General features: G+C 31.8%; 1 protein-coding gene across 2 annotated transcripts; it reads left to right on the top strand.

The window, feature by feature from the left end:
• The first annotated feature begins 852 nt into the window (after positions 1-852).
• LOC130894741 (serine/arginine-rich splicing factor 7-like) lies at positions 853-21,139 on the top strand. Of its 2 annotated transcripts, XM_057801709.1 has the most exons (5): positions 853-1,094; positions 1,183-1,385; positions 4,729-4,770; positions 4,827-5,019; positions 20,650-21,139. In XM_057801709.1, the coding sequence occupies exons 2-5, from the start codon at positions 1,196-1,198 to the stop codon at positions 20,867-20,869; spliced, it is 645 nt and encodes a 214-aa protein (XP_057657692.1). In that variant the 5' UTR covers positions 853-1,094; positions 1,183-1,195; the 3' UTR covers positions 20,870-21,139. The 2 variants fall into 2 exon arrangements, with proteins under 2 accessions (XP_057657692.1, XP_057657693.1); XM_057801710.1 differs by lacking the exon at positions 4,729-4,770.
• The last annotated feature ends 250 nt before the right edge of the window (positions 21,140-21,389 follow it).

Here is a 21,389-nt window from a genome sequence, read left to right as displayed (position 1 = left end):
CAAAGAAAAGTCAGGAGGTTCTAAATTAGACAAGAAACGCACAGTTTCGTAATAATCTCACCGTAAGCTCTCCAAAAACTTCACATTATTCGTGTTTTGGATCACATATTGTAATAGAGGAGAAAAAATAAAAAAACTTCGTTTCTCAAATTAATAGATACAAAAACGCATATTAGAATAGTAGTCACAACCACCAAATGTTGCACCCTCGCCTGAATAGCGTGAAATTACGTTATTTAACAACCAAGCCTCGTACACTATAGAGTATTTGACAAGCATTTCAATATTATCCATCAAATTATAGCGAAACACTTTTTACAATTAAAAATAATAGATAAACTTGAATATTTCGTAATATATTGAAAATACGGGGAATATAATCTTTAATAAATGTTATTTACTGATGGTATTGTAACGTTTCATCTGGATCAAGATATATTTTCGTTTTTAGCTATTGAAATGAAACTTTGAAAATTATATTCATAGATTTAACATTGGTTTAATCCATACAGAATAAATTGCGCTCCATCTTTGTTAGAAGGATGTCGATTATGTACAAGGCAATTTCTCAAATAATCAATTGAAATATTGTTAAAAAAATAGTTGAAAACTGCTTATTCAAAAATAGGAAATTATACATATAAATTCAACTCTCACGGAACAATTACGAGTACGGCCCGTGTACGTCTTTGAGAGTGAGAGTGATGTGAATATAATTTGTCTATGGCACAAGGTGTTTGAGATTTAATTCTGTTTATAAAATAAGTAATAAAATAGTATTATTATCAAATATTTTATCATTTATTTTATTTTATTGTGAATGTCTTTCGAACATAATTTTTCATTTCGAGAAAACGATCACCAGAAACTGCCAAGTTTTATCGATTTGACTTTTGCTAACTTCATGTACATGCTGGATTTGAAGAAGGAAGAGTGAGATAGAGCTGTACAAATGAATTAAAAATGAGTCGACCATTTTGAATTTTGTGATTGTTTGATAATAAAAGTATCAGTATCTGGTAGTGTAGTGTACTGTAAAAATATTTCTATTGCATTTGATAAAGCGCAGTTTCTTCTCTACAATTTCGAAAGAGGTGAGTTCGAATTTATAAATCATTCTATAAAGTTACGCCGGCTGCGTCTTGGGAAAAAATCAATACCATTGTTACTATTTTCCTTTAGCTGCTTCATCAAAATGTCCAGATACTCGGACTGTAAAGTTTATGTCGGAGATTTAGGAAATAGTGCTTCGAAACAGGAAATAGAAGACGCGTTCAAATATTATGGACCTCTCCGTAATGTTTGGGTCGCTAGGAATCCGCCCGGTTTTGCTTTTGTCGAATTCGAGGACGCTCGAGATGCCGAAGATGCAATTCGAGGACTAGGTAAATTTGAAGTTGTATTGTGGTCTGCTGTTGTTTTGTTGATCTCATAATCTTAATATTTTTGGTATGTTTTACATTTTTTTGATTCAATTAAGCTTTTATATAGTAGTATAAGAGAATATTCGTCGATTGAAGTTTGTCTTTAAAAATTTATTCTTTCGCTTTATAGGTATTAATTATTATTTATATTTATCATGTAATACTACCAGAATTTTGAATATGCGATTTTCAAAGTAGAGAGAATTAATGCATTTGATTAAATGAGCTTAGTTGTCAAAATAGTAAATGTGTAAATTGAAAATTTTTGTATATACTTAGGTGATTAATTTAATTTCAATGAAACACACACACAATGAAAAATTATAGTTTTCACATAAATAATGAAACTTTACTATCTACCAGTTATAAAACACCCAACGAAATATTCAAAATTGATTGATTTGTCAAAATTTTTATCAATTATTACACAAATAGAAAAAAAACATTCATTTTTGAATTTTTTTGAAGTCTTCCGGTGACCAATGGTTTTTAACTAGCTATTTTTTCAGAATCAGAAAGTAATAAATTCCTAAAAGTAAAAGAACATATTTTGCCAATGTGCTTTTTTAACCTGGGAATGTAAATCAATAAAAATAAACTACCTTCAAAAATTGCTAAATTTCAAGCAATTGATGTTTTTGGCAAAATTTTTATACTGTCAATGTTTTTCATCAACTTCGAACAAGCATTCGACAGTCTGAAAAGGAGGAAAATTATAAAGGACATGGAAAAACTACAAGGACCCCTTAAGTTTAAGTGAAAATGACTATGTTAAATTCTAGGGCAAGGGTAATAACAAAAAGCGGACCATCTGAGGAATTTGAAATGAATGCTGTGGTAAGGCAGGGTGATGTAAAATCAATTAAAGTATCATTAACAAATCAATACAAGTAATAGCATATGCTAATGATTTAACTCTATTAGCAAGTGACCAAAAGAGTCTTGAGAGCACAATAGAAAAATTTTTAAGAGAGGCTGGAAAAAAAATTGGAAATAAATCAGAAAAAGACAAAATATATGGAAATTGAAAGAAAAAACGAAGTTCACAAACAAGAAACAGTAAAAATAAATCACCTCATCTTCGAAATAGTCGACACCATTAAGTACTTAGGAACAATAATGAGCAACAAAGTGAGAGAAGATAAAGAATTCTTGCGGTATATAAGGCATATAATAAGTACAAAATTATGATGCAGATCAAGAGAATAAGCCGAGCAACCAAATTAAGAGTCTATAAGACTGCGATAAAACTAGCTGAAACTATGAGACTAATAAATATGGATGAAGAAGAACTATATAAATGAGAGGAGAATAATTCAGAAAATTCATGGATCAGTGAAAGTTTCAAAGTTTGAAATGAGTAGGACTTAAGAATTATGGAATTAAGAATATATTAGAAAATGATATTAGAAAATGAGAATATAGTAAATACAATTATAGCAAAAAGAATACAATGGTACGGACACATTAAAAGAATGGAAAAACTGGCAGTGTATAAGGAAAATTATAGAATGAAGACAAAATGAAAAAAGGTCGCTTGCAAGACCAAAAAATAGATAGGAAGATCAAATTGTGCATCTTGGAGTTGTGACTGGAACAAACAGATGCATGACAGAAAGAAATAGTTGATTCTTCTTATTTTGAATGTGAAGCAAACCCAACAGGTCCGCCCTCTCTTTCGCGGCCACTGCAATTGACACATCTTCTCCTGTCAACGGTGGAATTTTTGACTTACATAAGCGCCATTTGCAGTTTTTATCAAACCCTCGAAGGAGTAATGAATATAGGCTTCCATACCTGCCAAGATTACTTCCAAAATCTCGTTTGAAGGGTCAATGGAATTGAAGTAAACTATTATTCCAAGGAAACATAAAGAAGAAATCCTTCAGATACTTCCATTTTTTGAGAAATTTTTCATTTTGACACTATTTGAGCGGAGGTGCTATATTATGTGTTATAATCATTACTTATGCAGTCTTCCATTGAAGTTATAAAAAAGACCCGTGGCTCCAGTTTCAACTGTTTCATTTATTGTTTTATTTATATTTTAAGCATGTTTTATGTTATATACTATTTGGTATATAATTTTTTTTCCAGTTCTACTTTTTTACATTTAAAAGTAAAAACCAAACAATTTTTTCAAATGCATTTTTTCTCTTAATGTTTTTTTTTTAGTTTTTTTATGCATACTGTGCTACAGGAAGCTCTAACAGTCCAATATGTTTAATTTTTTGTTTGTTATTTAATTTATTTTATTTATACAAGAATTTTTAATTAAATATAGTAAAGATCTTGTAGCTGCTGTTGGTCAGTTAGAGCTCCAAGTATCAAATAAAAATTATTTTTTGTTGCAAGAAACTTCATTATGGACTGGGATAGATTTGTGACCGATATTTGAAACAAAATACTATAACCACAGTAACAGGCTCTTTTTTTATCAAAAATATTTGATTTTTTATATTGTAACAAATACTTTGAAAGAGTATCCTACTTTCACGTAATACCATCAACCATAAAATATGAATTATTGGCGTTTGGAGAAATACTTTGAAAAATATATTAGTCCATTCAGATTGTAAATTAATAATTTTATAATAACTTTTTTGATTAATAATAATAATTTTTTAAGTGAACAGAAGCAACTTTAGTTGCTTGGGCATAATTCTGTTGATGATGATTGATTTATCCAAGACCATTTTGAAACAACATTTAAAAAAGAGTTTGGGCATTAATGGGTTAAGCAATAATGCTAAATTTACATCCTTCTCCGGTAGTTTATAGTATCGTGTAGATTGTCGGAAAATTGTAGTTTACATGTCAAAATTGGATGTTTCTACCTGCATAGTTCATGGTAGAATAGTGGGTAGTCATGATCTATTGTTCCATACGCGTAGCTATCCCTGGACTCTATTGCAGGTACAGTTTCATAGCTTTTAAAGCCACCCCGTTGATGGATAGGTGTAGAATTAGGGGTTATTGGTTTTACCTGAACCTCCAGGTTGGTTATAATTCCAATGACATCCGAAATATAATGCAACAAATTTTATGAATAAATTTATTTCTTAAAACGGGTTGAATATTTGATTTAGTAATAAATGAATTTTAAATATACTGTGGTTATAATATATTGTATAGAAACAATGTGTCACATCTGTCAGCTTCAGTTATGTTGAAAAATTGAATAAATGAAAGATATCAAAAATTTTTTGAAAAATCTTCGAGCCACTTCGAAAATCAAGCCCGCCTCAACGAACATTAACCTCTTTCTACCTGTTACTAAAATGTCTTCATCTTCATTTGTCAGATGGTCGTAGAATCAGCGGTCGCAAAGCGCGAGTAGAGAAATGTATGCCTGTCTCTCTTTCGAATCGCTTTTCACACTAAATTTTTATTTTCCCCTAGATGGTCGAACGATATGCGGCAGACGAGCAAGAGTAGAAATGTCCAATGGAAAAGGAGGCAGCGGACGTTATCGAGGGCCTCCACCGAGGTCACGTAGTAAACCTTTTCATCCTGATGATCGATGCTACGAGTGTGGAGATAGAGGACATTATGCCAGAGATTGCAGCCGTTATCGATCTTCAAGAAGACGCAGGTATTGTTCATCTCAGTTTTTGCACTTTTTTTTTTAAATTAATCCATGAAAAGCTAGTTTTAAATCTATATAATTAAATAAATTTAACACCGTCATAGAGGAGAAAAATTAAGTCACATCAACTTACCACTTCTATACTCCAAGTGACCTAGCCTGAAAAAAATCCATAGAATAAAATGACATTAGAGAACAGCAAACTACGTGTTCAAAGCTTGTTATCCCGTTTCACTTGACCTTTTATTGCAAATGGTGTAAGCAGGATAAGCTATGGTGATTCGGCCCCAATGAAAACTTTTCTTCCAATTCATGTTTTACTTATGCGATTTATATGAATTTTTCTGTCATATTCCACTTTAATCATATCACTAAAGGTAGAAGAGCGACATGAGCAAACAAAAAAAATAAAGGAAATTTTCGCTTTGCCAGTTTTCAAAAAATTGGCTATTTTGCTGCCTTTTATTTTAAAGTAATCAGAACAATGCAAACATTCATCATCATCAAGCCATTCAATCCTTTGGATTAAGGCTATCACTTTAAAATCCTTTTTTGAGATGGATTACTCCTTGTTTTCTATTTTTGTTTTTTTTTATAGTTTATTGTTTGTATTGGTTGCTTTTGTTAGTATTTTCTATTCCATTCAGCTCCGGCATTTTCCCTCAAGTTCTTTATATTAAGTGCCTCTTCTCCTTGGCCACAATGGGGTCCATTGCGTTATTCTTTTGATCTTATCAGTTGGATTTCCTCTATATATATACACAATGTGCTTTTATGTATCTCGCCACATTTTCCTACTCCAGCTCTTTCTTTATTTCTTTGTTTTTTTTGCTCTCCTTTCTTTCGGTTTTTTCAATATGCACAAGTTACATATGCAAGATTAATAGATAATGAAAGTAGAATGCCTCCATAATTGAATGCTTCTTTGTTAGTCAATGATATGGAAAACATTCGTTATTCTTGTCCTTGAGCTTATCCTGCTACATCTTTTTCGTTGAATTATACTAAATGGTGATTTTTAATTAGTTTTGCATATTTTTGATTTAACAACAACTATATTTTTTCGGATATTATATATTTTTCTTCTAAAACTAGCTTTTAATGGATGCTCATTATTTTTCAGTAGTGTGGATGGCTAGACTCAAATTGTTTGAGAAGCATTGAATTTTTTTTTACAATTATCGTTCAACACAATTTTCATTCATTCATTCTATTTAATGATGACTCTATTAGTGATAACTGTCGAACAAAACTATTGTTTTCATGTGCAGATAATAAATTATTTTAAAACCTGTGTATAGCTGAAACTGTAGCACTTGAATGGTTTTGTAAAAATTTCTAAATTATTCTTCTACTTATATGTGAGGTTTCAATTTTTTTTCGTTTAGTTTGAAGCAAATGTAAAAAATTGGTTTTTCTAGTTTCAATTTTGTAGAAAATTGGATTTTTTTATTTTGTTTTGGACATAAATTGGGTTTAACTTTATGGAGTTTTGTTTTAATTGATCAAAAATTGACATTTTGAATTTGAATTTGATTACAAATTTATCAGTTCAATTTGGCCATAAATGTGTTTTTGCTACATTTAATTTGGTAAAAAAATTTTTTTTGCGGTTCAATTTAGTGCAAAACTTTGCTTTTCCGTGTATTTGTTCATCAAACATTTGTTTTTCTGAATAAAATGAGTTATTTAAACATAATTTATTAAAAATTTTATTTTTTTATTGCCTCCATAAGTTTATATTTGTAGAAAATTGGGTTTTATACTCTTAATTTGGTATAAAATTGGAGTTTTAAATTTAAACTTAAAAAAAAATGTCAGTTCAATTTGGATAAAAATTTACAATCTGATTTTAATTTTTGGTTTTCTTACTTTTTATTTGGTGAAAATTCTGCTTCTCGTATTGAATTTGGTCAAAAATTGGTTCTCCTAAATAAAATCGATTGAAAACTTGATTTATTCAAAATTTTATCAAAAAGTAGCTTTTCGAGTTTACTTTAGTTAAAAATTGCCATTCCATGTTTAATTTTGTCAAAATTAGCTCTTCTGAATTTGTTTATAAATTGCAATCCTTAATTTAAATTCAAAATTGCTTTTCGTGAGTTTTTGGCCTTCCTGAGTTAATTTTGGTTAAAAATTGGCTTTTTCTTCAATTTTGGTCAAAAATTGGAAATTAAACTGTTCGAAAATTCTGGATAAAATTTGGTGTAGTAAAATTTTTTGAATTTCATTTGATTGAATATTTGCTTTTCCTTGTTTTGTTTTAGTTAAAAATTGGCTATTCTGACTTTAATTTGATTGAAAATTTATTTTAAATTTGAGCAAATATAGATTTTCTTCCATTTAGCCAAAAATTTGATTTTTCAATTTTCTACATTTAATAAGCTTTTCTAATTATAATTTGGCCAAAATTGACTTTTTCAAATCTCAGCTTTGTCAAAATCCAACTTTTCTGAGTTTGTTTCGAATAAACAGTTTTCAAGTGCTATATCACAGTACTGAATACACTCTTTAGTACCACTACTCAAGTACTCAACATTTACATTGACACTCGTTTCGATAACTAAATAATCATCTTCAGATATTAAGAAAACAGCTTGTTTTTCAAGATAAAATTGTAGTTGAATGTTAAATTTACATAATTTGAAGAGAAAACATCTTAGCCATTCACACCGTCAAATTTAAGGAATATAGAGGGCCCGAAATTGTAAGTTGCACGTTTAGTTGATCACAGCATTTTTTTTGCTAAGTGGCGATTTCAACTTGAAAATTCATTAACACCACGAACTCTAAATATACCACCAAATGTTTTGGTGATCAATAAAAATTCAGTTCTTACATATATTTTTTTTAATTTCTTTTTATCATTTCTTTTATCAATAGTTTTTTTTATTTATTATTTAAGCCATTTCCTCCATAAAAATCCAAAAATTCTATTCTACAAATCATATTAATATTTCATCCAAGGAAATTGTTTAAAAGGATTTATTTTTTAAAACAACGATAAACATTTATCCTTATCAAAACTGTAGGATATTTTGGCCTTTACATAACTTAGGACAAGTCCGGGCAGGTCTCACCGATAACGCTTCCACACTCTCGAGATATAGTCTCTAGTCTTCCGTTCATGTCGGAAGAGTATCAGAAGTCTCGGAGACTTGAGTATTGTGGTTTTTAGTTGAAATATTTTTGTTCTTTGAAATAAGTGATAAAAGAGAGTGGACGGAACGATGAGGCGATGGAGTTGATTCATCTTTATGAGGAGCATCAGGTTTTATGGAATGTCCAACATATAATGTATAAAAATCGCGATAATAAAAATGCAAGAGTTTGAACAAATCGCAGAAAAATTCCAAAATTTTGATGGGAATGAAGTTCAGAGGAAAATCTTCATCCAACAGTCCTTCCTTTTTCTTCACTCTCTGTTTTTGAACAATTTGTCACTGTGAGTGGAGTCTTCTGAGACGTCTAGAAGCGGTCTCGAGACCAAAAGTGATCACAGATGGACAATAGCCTGAGACTAGTCTCGAGTCTTAGTCTCAGGTGGAGACTTTCCTTTCTCCTTTCTATTCCTTAGTTTGGGCAACGGCGAAGGTGAAATCAATATGATTTGTGGATATTTATGTTTCTTTTTATTATAACATTATTATCACATTTCATGTATCACAAGTTTTTTTTGTTTGGCGTATTTGGGAACTGAATTTTTATTTAAATTATTTTGTGGATATGCTAATTTCTTTGCCAGTTTGATTAAGCAACAAGTCTATTAATCTGTCAAAACTTTCAAAATCAATATTTTTTGAAATATAAATTTCACTGAATCTCACCTATCTCCGAACTCTTTGGTTTACATTTTGTGATGAGACTATTTGAAAGCAGTTGAACTCTTATCCATTAAGGTTGATCCTCATGTACCATTTATAATGGCGTTCCGTTCTGGGGTCTTATTCTTGCAAAAATGAAAGTTGTCGGAAGTTTCTTCAATGTTTTTCAGGTGGTAATTCACCAGACACTGTGTAGTGAACATACCGATAACTCTCATTAGCTCGTCTTAGCTTAACGAAAAGGTCTTTTAGAACCAATTGGAAGAAAAATCCCTTCTATTGTTAGGTTAGGTTATTGTTGTTGACTTGAGGTCTTATTCCGTTTCTCTTCGATTTCTTTAGTTTCTTATTTCTTAGACCCCTTTATATGTTTATGTTTTCTCTTTTTGAGTTCATCCACTACTCTGTCCTACCAAATCTACTTTATTAGCTTTCTGGAATGTTTGAACGAGGTAACGAGGTGCCTTTTTAAAGTAGATTAGATTAATTGAGTTGAAGCGTCAAGACCATGAATCTATCTTGCTAATACTTCTATCTAATGTGTACCACAGAATATTTACCAGACGGGTAGCAACGACTTTGCAGATTGAGCAAGAGGCTTACCGCTTCTTGTCTTAGGAAGTGTGATTTTAAGTACAGTAGCCTTTGTCAATGTACAGACTCACATCCGCCTGTTTCCTTGCAAAAATTTCTTCAGGTGGTAATTCACCAGACACTGTGCGATGAGCTTAATGTTTAATGAAAAAATCTCTTGGAACCAATTTGTCGAAAAATCTCTTTGATTGTTTCAGTCCCGGGGTCTTATTCTATTTGATTTCTTCTTGTTTTTTTTATGATTATGGCTTTTTGGGAAACGTTTAAAATATTGTGATCTTATGAAAGGAGTTCATTGCTGTTCACCCTAGCGTGACCCACATTAGAGTAACTTGGTGTTTCCTAACACTGGGACCAGGGACTGTGCATTCCCCCTGACTCAATTTTACAAGAGTCAAGAGCTTGGATGGCTACTTTGTTTAACAAATGTATTTGCATTGCGGTAGTTGCATTTTGGAATAAAAACTAACTAGTAGAAATACAGTATAGAATTTCATTATTAGTACCATATTCTTAACCAGATTGGAGTTGTATGGAAGTTAGTCAAAAACATTCCAGAGAAATTTTCACCTTTCAATGATTTCTTTCAGTTTCTCGTAAACTCTGTAATTTTCTAATAAAACGAGCTCAAAATGGCATCATGTAGTACTGTCAGACACCAAGTGAATTTTGCATAGAAGCTGAGAATTATTTCATCACTTCTGGATAATCTCTTTTAGTTTCTTATAGTCAGAAATCGAATTTTTTCACAATCGTTGCGATTTTTAATCGATTCTGTCATTTTCTAATAATACGAGTTCAAAATGGCGTCGTGTAGTACTCTCAAACATCGAGCTAATTCTACATGTTGGTAAATATGAAGTTTTGATTGATATAAGAGACACTGTTGCTGATAGTTTAAATGAATACTAAATATCCACATGATCATTTTAAATCGAATGTTTGGTGTTAAAAACATTCGGATATAAAAAAAATTGGCTTGAACTTACTGCCATGTTTATAGGTTAAGAGTCTGTGGACGGTAGACAGGTAAAGAACAATCGATCGATATGAATTCACATTGACTCGCCTAGTACGACTAGTTGTTGTCTCCCACTGACTTCGTAGACTTCCACGTAGAATTTCAACGTTCTCTACTACAAATCGAACGACCGGCAAACTCAAAAAAATATCAAAATGTGAGCCAGTGAGAGATAGTCGACTCGATATTGGGCTTGCCCGTACACCCCTCTAGCTCCTACAATTTCAACAATAGTGATTGATAAACTCTTCTACTATCTACAATGTTTACGTCATGACTACTAGTGTTCTCTCACAAAATCTAATGGTAAAATTACTTTTAATGAATATAAACTATAGAGTATAATTAACGGTATTATCAAAAAAAAGGAGTAAGCGTAAAAATATATCAGTTCAAAAAAATTATTTACACTAAAATAAAATTCTGAAATTTTTGCGGACTATGCAAAAATATTTTTTTGTATTTATTTATTCACATCGTATCATACCTTCGACTTTTTTCGACAAATCTCTATTCGTAATTTGAAATTTGCTCGTTTTTTAGACAACCAATGACTCTCACCGATAACTATTGATAGTAATTAACTAACTATTAATATTAACTAACTAACTATTAATAGTAACTATAACTATTAATAGTAACTAATATTAATAGTTAAAACTGCCCGCCATATTCTAATTGTTTTATATGCATATAATGAATCATTTAACTCTCTAGGCTATTTCTATTCCACTCAAATGGTTTTTTTTTTGCGAAAAACGCACACGAATCGTTAAAAAATAATATTTATACCTATCGAAAATAAAAATAACAAGTTCTTATAATAACTAATGGGAGCTATGCTCAACATGACCTAGAGAGGTTGCTAAACGTACCTCCCCTTCAACTTATAGTGAAAAAGGAGGCATTTAAGGCCGCCCATAAGTTAATCCAAACAAAAAAATTGTAAGTTGGGAAATAGTGATAAAGTATGGGCCAATAAAGTCCTTTTGTAAACTGGAAATGTATATCTTCGGTACATAGATGGTTCGAAAGTTATATTGATCATTTATAGACCAAAATGTAAGCTAACGTGGCTACAATACCAATAAAGTATACTAAGCAATGAGGAAGCTATATTTATATGCTTGGAAAGGATTACGAAAAAAGAACTCGAGTCACGGGTTGAACCACCTTGGAATTTTTGCAAATTCTCCCATTTTGGAGCCATTATCAAGAGAAGGATAGGGATAGGGTGGTTATCCGTTCATTGGTGAAAAGTTATTCGATTCTGTGATCTCAATCTGCCTACTCCACGCAACGAAGCATCCCTTTTTTCTGGTTGGTTCCAAGGCTTCAATCTGCCTCCATGGAATTTCACCGAAGAAATGAAGAGCTGATACAAAAATTAGAATGATGAAAAAATAGAAAATGAAAATAATATGAATAATACTCACTGAAGATCAATAGTGAGCGTGTTAATGTCAACAGAGTTCTTAATGGTAAGCATATTATTTTTATTTTCTATTCTTTTATCAATTTATATTTTTGTTTCATTTACTGTGAGAAATTCCAAAGAGTGGACAGATTGAGGCCTTTGAATCAACCAAAGAAAAGGGGTTGAGATCACGGAATCGGACTACGGTACTTCAAGCCTTGAAGTCACATGGCTGATTTTTTTCATAACTAAAAAATTTATGAAATATATATTTCAAACTGTTTAAGCTCTGTTTTGTTGTCCTCTACTTTATTTACTATACCTCTCCATCTGTTTATGCTTTGTGGTCTATCTCTCCGCTTAGTTATTCCCACTCTTCTCAAATAAGATGTTATCCATTCCATCCATGATTCCATCCATTCTATGACATTGAATTGGTGAGCGCCATAGTAACAGCAAAGCATCTACACTGCAAATGGGCTGTCTAAGTATCTTGAAGGAGTAGTACTAACACCTATGAAAGTAGGACACCAAACTTCTCCAAAAATATCCTTCTTTGGGAGGAGAACAATAAGATGTAGAGTCTTGTACAAAATATCTTCTAGGTTTAGGTGCAATGTGGTTGTAAAGCTAAAATGACCCCCTGAAACAATCTACAATCTATCTATTTCTTTTTCAGCATGCCTCTTCTTCCATTTGTACTCTCTTAAAACTCTGTGCTTCGCTCCTCCCTAGAGCCTCCTTGATATCCACCAATTTGGTTATGAATTAGTTCTAGTTTCTGGCGAAAACTTTGTAGATCACATCCATCATCTGCAGCTTCTTATAGATACGGCATATTACAGCGTTGTTCCCATCATCTGGTAAAAGTGCTCATCTCCCCAAATTTTTCGTATCAGTTTGTAGACACTTTTAAAGAACTCGCCTCCACCTATTTTCAATATATGCGCTATGATATCATCTCCACTTTTATTATTTTTCATTTGCCAAATTTCACGTTTTAACTCTTTGTCTGGAGGTTCTTTTATTTCCCTTCCATCATCGTGTTCTGCTGCCTATTGTTCCATGTCATCGGGGTTTAATCTGATGTCGATTGGTAGATTATCAAAATATTAGGCCAACCTTTTTAATATTAAGGGCCGTTCTTCGGTTTTTACCTTGTGCACTTCTCATACTTTTCTTCTATTGCTTCCAGTTTTTCCTCAAAGTCTGAGAAACTTCTCGATCTGTCCAGAAATGGTCGATAGAGATGGGAGAGGTCGAAAACTCCAGATTCTGCGTGCAAACCTTAGAGATAGCAGAGTATCTAATCTGCGAATGTCCTCCACATTTCAGCAAAATGCTTAGGTACCTTGAAGGAATAGTGATATCACCTTATGAATTAGGACAAAACCTCTCATAGAAATCAGTCTTTTGGAAGCTGAACAATAATATGTAGTCATGCAAACTTACTCTTTTAAATATAGTTCGACTTCCCCAAAAATCTGCAGTAACTAGAGAGAGAACAAAAGAAAATATATAAATTATTATCAGGTAAAATTCTTACCAAACCGTTTGAGTATCATATCTGTTGGTTATAGAAAAGCCTGTTTAGAATACGTACTTCGATCAGTAGTTTATGGTGGGCTTTAATTATTATCCGTTAGTTGTTGAAAAATAATATAACCAGTTGATTTGTTAAGTCATATTTCAATTTCTTTGTTACTTTACTTCGATTTCAGTGAATTATTTTTCATATTTCTGCTAGTCCAATAAAATTTCATTGAATATAGAAAACAGCCGGCAAATATTGGGGTGATGTACTTACGACTAGGTATTCCAAAAATCGCCAAAAATTTTGACAGGCGCTTATTTAAGATGCTGAATATTTTGATATTAACGGTAAACTTTATGTACAAAATTTTGGTGATATAGAACAAGTGGGGGTAGCATCTACTACCCTTGGATATAGGAGGGGATCTCTTTTAATCAGGCTAATTTTAAAGACATTTTTATTTGATTCTTAGAACTATACTTTCGATAAAAAGAAGGTCCTTGTCATTGTTGATTATCTAGTACGTGTTCCAGATATTTCTCTTCTGCCCACTCAATGACTTGCCCGTCGAGCTTATTGAGTTTGAGGTTGTGTTTTCTTCCTTCCTAATAAAGGAAATTAGGTAGATCTTATTCGGGAAGACGTTTAGCCTCCACCGATCGACACCACCTTCTTGTATAGTTGACTCCTCTTTACATTATGTCACAGAGTGTATTCTCAAAGCATACTCTTGCTTAGATGACTATGTCGTCAGCCCCCGCTAAGAGCTCGTCTATTACGAAGCTCCACATAAGTGGGGATGTGACTTTCCCTTGTGGACATCCTCTGTTAGTTGTAATTGGATGGGTGTCTTGGTTAGGTTAGTTGTAGTCTTGGTTCTAGTAGGTAGTAGTTGTGCCATCTATCTGGAGGTTGTCCTATCTATTCATTTCGCGTTTAATGCTCTTTTAATAGCATCGTGTGGACTATGGTCAAAGGCGCTTTCTTTTCAATTTTGCCCCTGCAGTCTGTGTAGATTTGCCTGTTTGGTAAGCTAATTAATACAGTTGGAGAAGTTTCCACTTCAGAATTTCTGTTCAAATCCAGTTGTCAATAAACTGAATCCTATTTTGATGCAAAAGACAAATCATACAAGCATGGCATCGAGAAGTTAATGTTGGAATGATTTTATTGCACTTAAGGAGATTACGTTAGAATTTTGGCAAAAAAATGTGTTTTTCTTAGTTATTCACACGTCTAATTGAGTTATGTGTTAATGAAGAATGCATAAATACAAATAAGACTTTCATCTAACGGTATATGAAATTAATAAGAAAGAATATTAAAAAAATAATCGTCAGTAATGTTACAGTTTTCATGTGACGGTGAAATTAATCGATTTGGCGACTGAAAAAAATTATAACATTAAATTCAGTCTTTAAATTTTAATTTTAATTACCGAAAAAGTTAGTTTTTATATATTTTAATTTGGAAAATGAATGTCGACTTTTTTTATAATATTTGTGATTAATTCATCAACAATATTAATGTTATCTACATCAGCTGTATGGGAGGATTCGTCTTTTCGTTTTGTTGTCAAGTTTTTATAGGAATATTTTTAAATTTTCAAAATAAGCACCTTTTTTTAATGATCTTTATATTTTCCAAATCATACCATTTTTCAAATTTTTCGTAGGCCAAGGCGTATCTACTTGATTTTTCAGGTATTAAATGTCTGATTCGCTATTTGAAGACATTTCAAGTAATTACTTCTGAATTGTTTCGATTTATTTTGAAACATCATTGTTTGCTTCCATAGTAACGAGATTTTAAGATCTGCTACCATAGTAACAATTCTTCTAACACCATTTGGTTCCACATAAATATTTTCACTTGCAGACTTTCTTACTTGTACTACTACTACTATTATTGAAACGTCATGGATTGTTATCTTTATTGTTGGCAATTCCAATTGGATTGTTATCAATTTTTTCGATATCTGACATTACAAACAAATAAAATATTCAGTACTTCTTGAATAATGCGCCTCGTTATGTTCTCAAGTGATCTACAATATGACTTTAAAACGCATTTTGTACAAACCATGAATATTTCCTATATTGCCACTACCACTTTGCACGCGACTTCAAACTTTTTGAAGTGTTTCCCTCTAGCTCCTATGATTTTAATGAGGAAGGCGTATATACAAGATGTTTCGAAACACATATTTACCAGCTTGAAATAATGATGGATGTTTTCCATGACAAAAATCGTGAGCCCATCCATTTCGGAAATACAACCCCTACAAAGTGCTCAATAAAATTTATTGTCAAATTTAAGTGGAGATACGAACTTGAAATTTTGTTTTCCTTGCAATCGCAAAGGACTAACCACCAGTATTTTTTCAAAATTCTTGTTATATAATAAGGGGATGAAATTAACAATCCTTTGAAAGTTTAGTTTTATAAAATTTGATAAAACCATAAAATTTCTTTTTTTTTTAAACAGACAGCTCTACAAAAAAGCTTATTATTATTTTTGATTAATCAATATTGAGTGATATTTCAATTTTTATAAAACTACGTAGTGCGGTATCTCTATTTCCACACGCTATTATAATGTTATAACTGAAGCTTCAAGAGTCAAAATTTTCGTACAACCCCAATAATTGCTGTCAAATATTTTACCCCTTCAGCTTTGCGAACAAAAAATAGTCGGATAGGTCCAAATCAAGACTTTGTGGTGGGTGTTCTATCTTTATAAAGCCACAGCAGCCTTGGACAACATTTCGTCTGATGTTGTCTCGCCTTTTTTCAATAAATTTGCAACGTAACTGCGCTCACGGTTCTATTTGATTATTTTAAGTCAATCAAAAGTGTATCCTCATAATCAGGAGCGAAATTGTCGCCAACTTTCATTAAATAGAGATGGTACCTGAAGAAGAAGATTTGAAGCGAGGGCTTTGTAGGATTAGAACTTCGTCTAACAATAAACATGATGAGCAAATAGTTGAATTCTTGTTGAGTCTGTTTTTAATTGGTAATTTTTTCACTAAATTTGGAACAAAACCAAAAAATTTTGGATCTAAACGCAATTTAAGATATTTTTCAATAGAACTTGAGTGGGTGGTCGTTATAGCTCTAACTTTATGTGAAGCTTGATGAGATTTGACCCTGACGCGTGCATAAAGATTTTTGCGAACGCATCTCATCCACGATATGAGGTCAAAATGGAATACGTAAATTTCGATAAAAACATTTGATAATATATAAAGTAGGGATTGCTAATTTCATCCTTTAGAATTATGAAAAAAACCGACGATTAAGGGTTTGCTAAACACGCAAATTACAAGTTTCTATATTTGTTTAAATTTGAGATAACAAATAAAAAAACAATATTATTCACCACATTATAGGGGTAATAATTCCGAAAAATTTTGACACTTTGACTTACCATAATCTTATGCCGAACTTGGTGGTATTTAAAAACATCCTGTACGTCTCCAAAATAACGATCTTTCTTCCTATCCCGACTAGCAATATAGGAAAATTATACAGGGTGTAAGAAGAAGGTAGAATTGAATGACATATTTTGGGGTGAAAAATAACTCGATTAAACTTACTTTGATGTAATTCTGCATACAAAAAAAGTTACAACATTAGGAAAGTACCACGGAAAACAATTCATAAAGCTTTCCAGGGTTTTGAAAATACTGATTTAATTGTAAAGTATAGGAAACTTTAAGGAGTCTTAGGCGTTCAAAACTTTTTTTGTGCAGGGTAAGTTTTTTAGTTACTTTGTATCCTAGCATATGTGATTCAAGTTATGACCTTTATGGCTTTTCATTACACTCTGTTTGGTGTGAATTTGGTATCGGAATGCGTTGAAGAGTCCACTTTATGTAATAATATATCATTAAAAAGGTTTAGCAACTTCGAAAACTTCGTTTCTTGTTTTCCTAATATTTGTCTTTTTTTATTACTATTTATAAACTATATTTTTAACCCCATAATTTCAAATAAAAATCAATTTTTAAGTTTAAAATAGTCGAGATATATTTATTACATAGAGAATTTGGAGCTAGAAATGTTTTCCTGCACTAGCTCGATGTAAATATAAAACACTGTTCGGTCCTGGTGGAACAATTCAGGAATGTCAGTAAAAAATTGTGAAGAGTATATATCAAAATATTTATATTGAAATTACCAATTACAGAATACGCTCGCAATACACCCCATTTTATTTCTTATTTTAATAAGTTAAGAATACGTGATTTGCTACTTATATTTCTAACCTTAAAATATTGAAAATTTGATTAATCAGGTTCCATAGTACGAAATTTCCACATTTTCAAGAGGAATATATAAAGTAAAGCAAAATTTCTGTCGCTTAAACCCTTGAGGACGGATTTATTTTCCCTCATATTCTGATTGATTTCAGGATTTGAAATATTTAAAATATTTAAAATAATAGAAAAATTTATCAATGGATTTTTTTAAAATAAAAGTTGATCCACTTGAGCCACATTATTGCTATTAAATTCTTATTTTATAGAAAAATTAGAAAAATTTCGATTTTTCGGTTCAATCGAGTTCAATGTTGTATGTAGAACAACGCCATCTGGTTTAATGTAGTTAAGCACGTGTACCATAACTATATATTTTCGATAGCAATTCCACATTTTTCTCTTTGCGTTAAATTTCATAAGAAATTCACAAAATTGCAAGATTGATTCTAAAGCTTTGATAAATTTAATGGATGCAAATCGATTTGAATGAAATCTTTTCCATTTAATCTGAAGCCATCTTTAGTGTGGTGTATCAATGTTTGTTTGGAGATTATGCCATATACTTTTTTCTCCATACATTCCTATCAGACCATGGGCCATGACTTCATGATTATAACACTTTTAAAACCTATTTAAGGACCGGTATGAATAATCGTGGTAGTCAAAAGGAAGGCTCTTAATTAGGTTTTAAAAGTGTTATAATAGACTCCATTGATTTCTCAGGTACTATATCTTTTGTTTGCTTTTTTATATCTTTTTATTTCATTCCCTTAATCTCAGCAACTTATTTCGCATTTTCAATCTATGTTTATCTTGGTATCCCATAGTTTTTACCTGCTATTCTGCAATCGAATATTTTTTTGGTATTCTGCCTTCTGGCATCCAGCTTATGTGTCCAAATCACCTCAATTGTGCTGCATAAGTCTTATCTCTCGATCGTTGTTTGCTCGTACTACATTTTTATTATTTTGTACTCTGTTTTCATCATTTTTATTATATTCTGATCTATATTACGGTTCTTAAGTATTTTAAATTTATTTTTTCTCGTTATTTTATCAAAGGCTTTCTTCAAATCTATAAAACGCTAAAGAATTTCCTCACCTTGTGCTTCTTTCACTTCTAAACCCACATCGTGCCTAAAGTGTCTATTCTTTTCTCTAATATTCTAGATATTATTTTTACTGGTATGCTTGTAATTATTATTCCCTTGGTTAGATTAGGTTAAGTTTCATTCCTAGATTCCAATCTTCAGGTATTTTTTCCTGCTGTATTATCTTCCAATTCATTTAATTCCTCTTCATCCATATATTTAATCATTTCAGCAGTTATATTTATTCTTCCTGGCGCTTTCAATAGTTTTAATATTTTAATTGCTTCTACTACTTCTTTTCTTATCTTTTCGAAACCTCACTACTGCCTATATCTATTAATCGAAAATTTGAAAATGCATCGTTGGAAGTCATAAACTACCAAGGCAGAAACATGCCCCACTATAGGCTTAAAGACGTTGCTAAACATACCTGCTCATCATCAAGCCTTTCAATTGGATTACTCCTCGATTTCTATTTTTGTTTTCCATAAAGTTTATCGTTTGTCTTGGCTGATTTCCTTATTATTTTTCATTTCTTTCGGGTTCGGAATTTTGCCCTCCAGTTCTCTATATTAAGTGCTCTTATGTCCTCCTCTATTTTGTAACTTCAAGTCTTTCTCAGCCCGCTTCTTCACCTTTCCCACAATGGGGTCCATCTGCGTTATTATTTTAATCATTTCATTTGGTTCAGGTGCTTACCTCCTCTTCACCTCATAGTAAAAAAGGTATATAGTGTTAATCCAGGATGAAAAACTGAAATCAGGAAACTTGACCTGAGGATTCTAGAACTAATAATGCTAGAAAGATGTGACATAGCATAATTTTCCGTGCATCTATCTGATCTACAAATGGTTTGAAGTTAGCCTTAGCACTGACAAAATCACAACTTTTCAAGCATAGTTGATAGTAAAACATAAGTACTCAGAAGTGTTTAAATAGAAACTTCCCTATATTGTGGGGTTCTGGAGCTCCAGATAACAGAAAAAGGTAATTTTAATGTAGTTACCTGGTCAAACAAGAATACCAGGCAATAAGGAAACAGATAGTCTTGACAAAAAATGGGCAACGACTCTATATACTCCATATTTAGCACCGGAGCCTTAGGGTAGCCTCATGAAATAACGACGAAGCGAAAGGATGGTTAAAGGATCAAATGAAGACCCTAACACAAGCCAATAGATTCATAGAATTTCTCTAGATATCCAAAAACGATATTAAACTGGTGGTTGGTTTTCTGTCAGGTTACTGCCCTCTCAATGATCACTTTAAGACTATAGAAATGGCAGAGAATGACAACAGCTGATTCTGCGAGTAAGCCATAGAAATAAAGTCGTAAACCTTCATTACATGGATATGGCACCTGAAGATCTAGAGGAGTAGTGTTAACACTTTGAGAAGAGGTAAAAAACCTCAACAAAAATAGCATCCTTTCGTTTACTGTCTTCTTCTAAATTTTTACCATGCTTTTTTCTTTGTTTTCATAATCTTCATTCGTATTATTTCGTAGATATTCTCATCATTTTCAAATATACGAGTTCCTGCAGTTTTTCTCAAAAACGCCGATTTACGAAATAACGCATTGATATTGATATTTTGTTGTATCTTCGACCCAATTATTCTTTGGTAATGATAACAAGTTTATTATTAAAACAATGTAGCAGAGATACGATATTTTTGTCATGGTTGAACAGTTTTCTCTACTATATAATTTTCAAAATGTTCCGATTACATTCTTGATAAAAATATGAAAATTCAATACAGTGTTGCCAATTTTCGAAGTATAAGTAGTGACTTATCGTATACGTGAAAAATCAATAATAACTTTATATACTCTTCACCGTCTTTATTTAACTATTTCTAATCTTCTGTCTTGCATTTTATGTTGGCAGATCCAAAAGTCGTTCGAGAAGTCGTTCAAGGGATCGCAGATCAAGGACAAGGAGTAATACCCGTTCCAGAAGCCGTTCTAGGAATCGTTCCAGATCTGATTCAAGAAAGAAAAGCCGTAGTCGTTCTCGAAGTAACGAGAAACGTTCGAGATCTAGATCTCGTTCTAGATCGAGATCGCGTAGTAGATCTGTCAAGGAAAATGGAAATTCTAAAGATTAGATTAGATCGTCTATCACTTTCAGGATTTCTATTCCAATTTATGGTGTTGATGTAATACGTATTGATTATATTTATTGACAGTTCAATTCCGTTCACTTTTTACGATTTTTCTACTTTCACAATAGATTCCTATAATTTTTTAAAAGAAATCCTGATTGACGAGTGCGTTCTTGATGATTTTTATGTAATTTCAATACTCCATAAAGGATTCATTTTATAGATTATAGAATTTTTCTTATGCTTATACGTAATATACTTGGTGTCCATAAATGTTTTTGTTACATTATATCCCACCCCTTATATTACTTTTTGTATTATTTTTTTTTCTTTTTAGTGGTTTAAACTAAAAGTTCCTAACCTTTTTCCCTTTAAAATTTGACTGGTTTCAGGAGACCTCCTGCAGATACATTTCTGCCAATTCGTCAAACAATATGAAGATGAGTTCTAAAGAAGAGAATTTACGTAGACTTCTGTCTAGTCCGGCTTGTACCCCTGGGGATTCCTTCGTACCACTTGGGGG

This window comes from Diorhabda carinulata, chromosome 6 (genome assembly GCF_026250575.1).
Source record: "Diorhabda carinulata isolate Delta chromosome 6, icDioCari1.1, whole genome shotgun sequence".
Lineage (NCBI taxonomy): Eukaryota > Metazoa > Arthropoda > Insecta > Coleoptera > Chrysomelidae > Diorhabda > Diorhabda carinulata.
The sequence above is the reverse complement of the archived record's forward strand: the minus strand, read 5'-3'. Positions and strand labels throughout refer to the sequence as shown.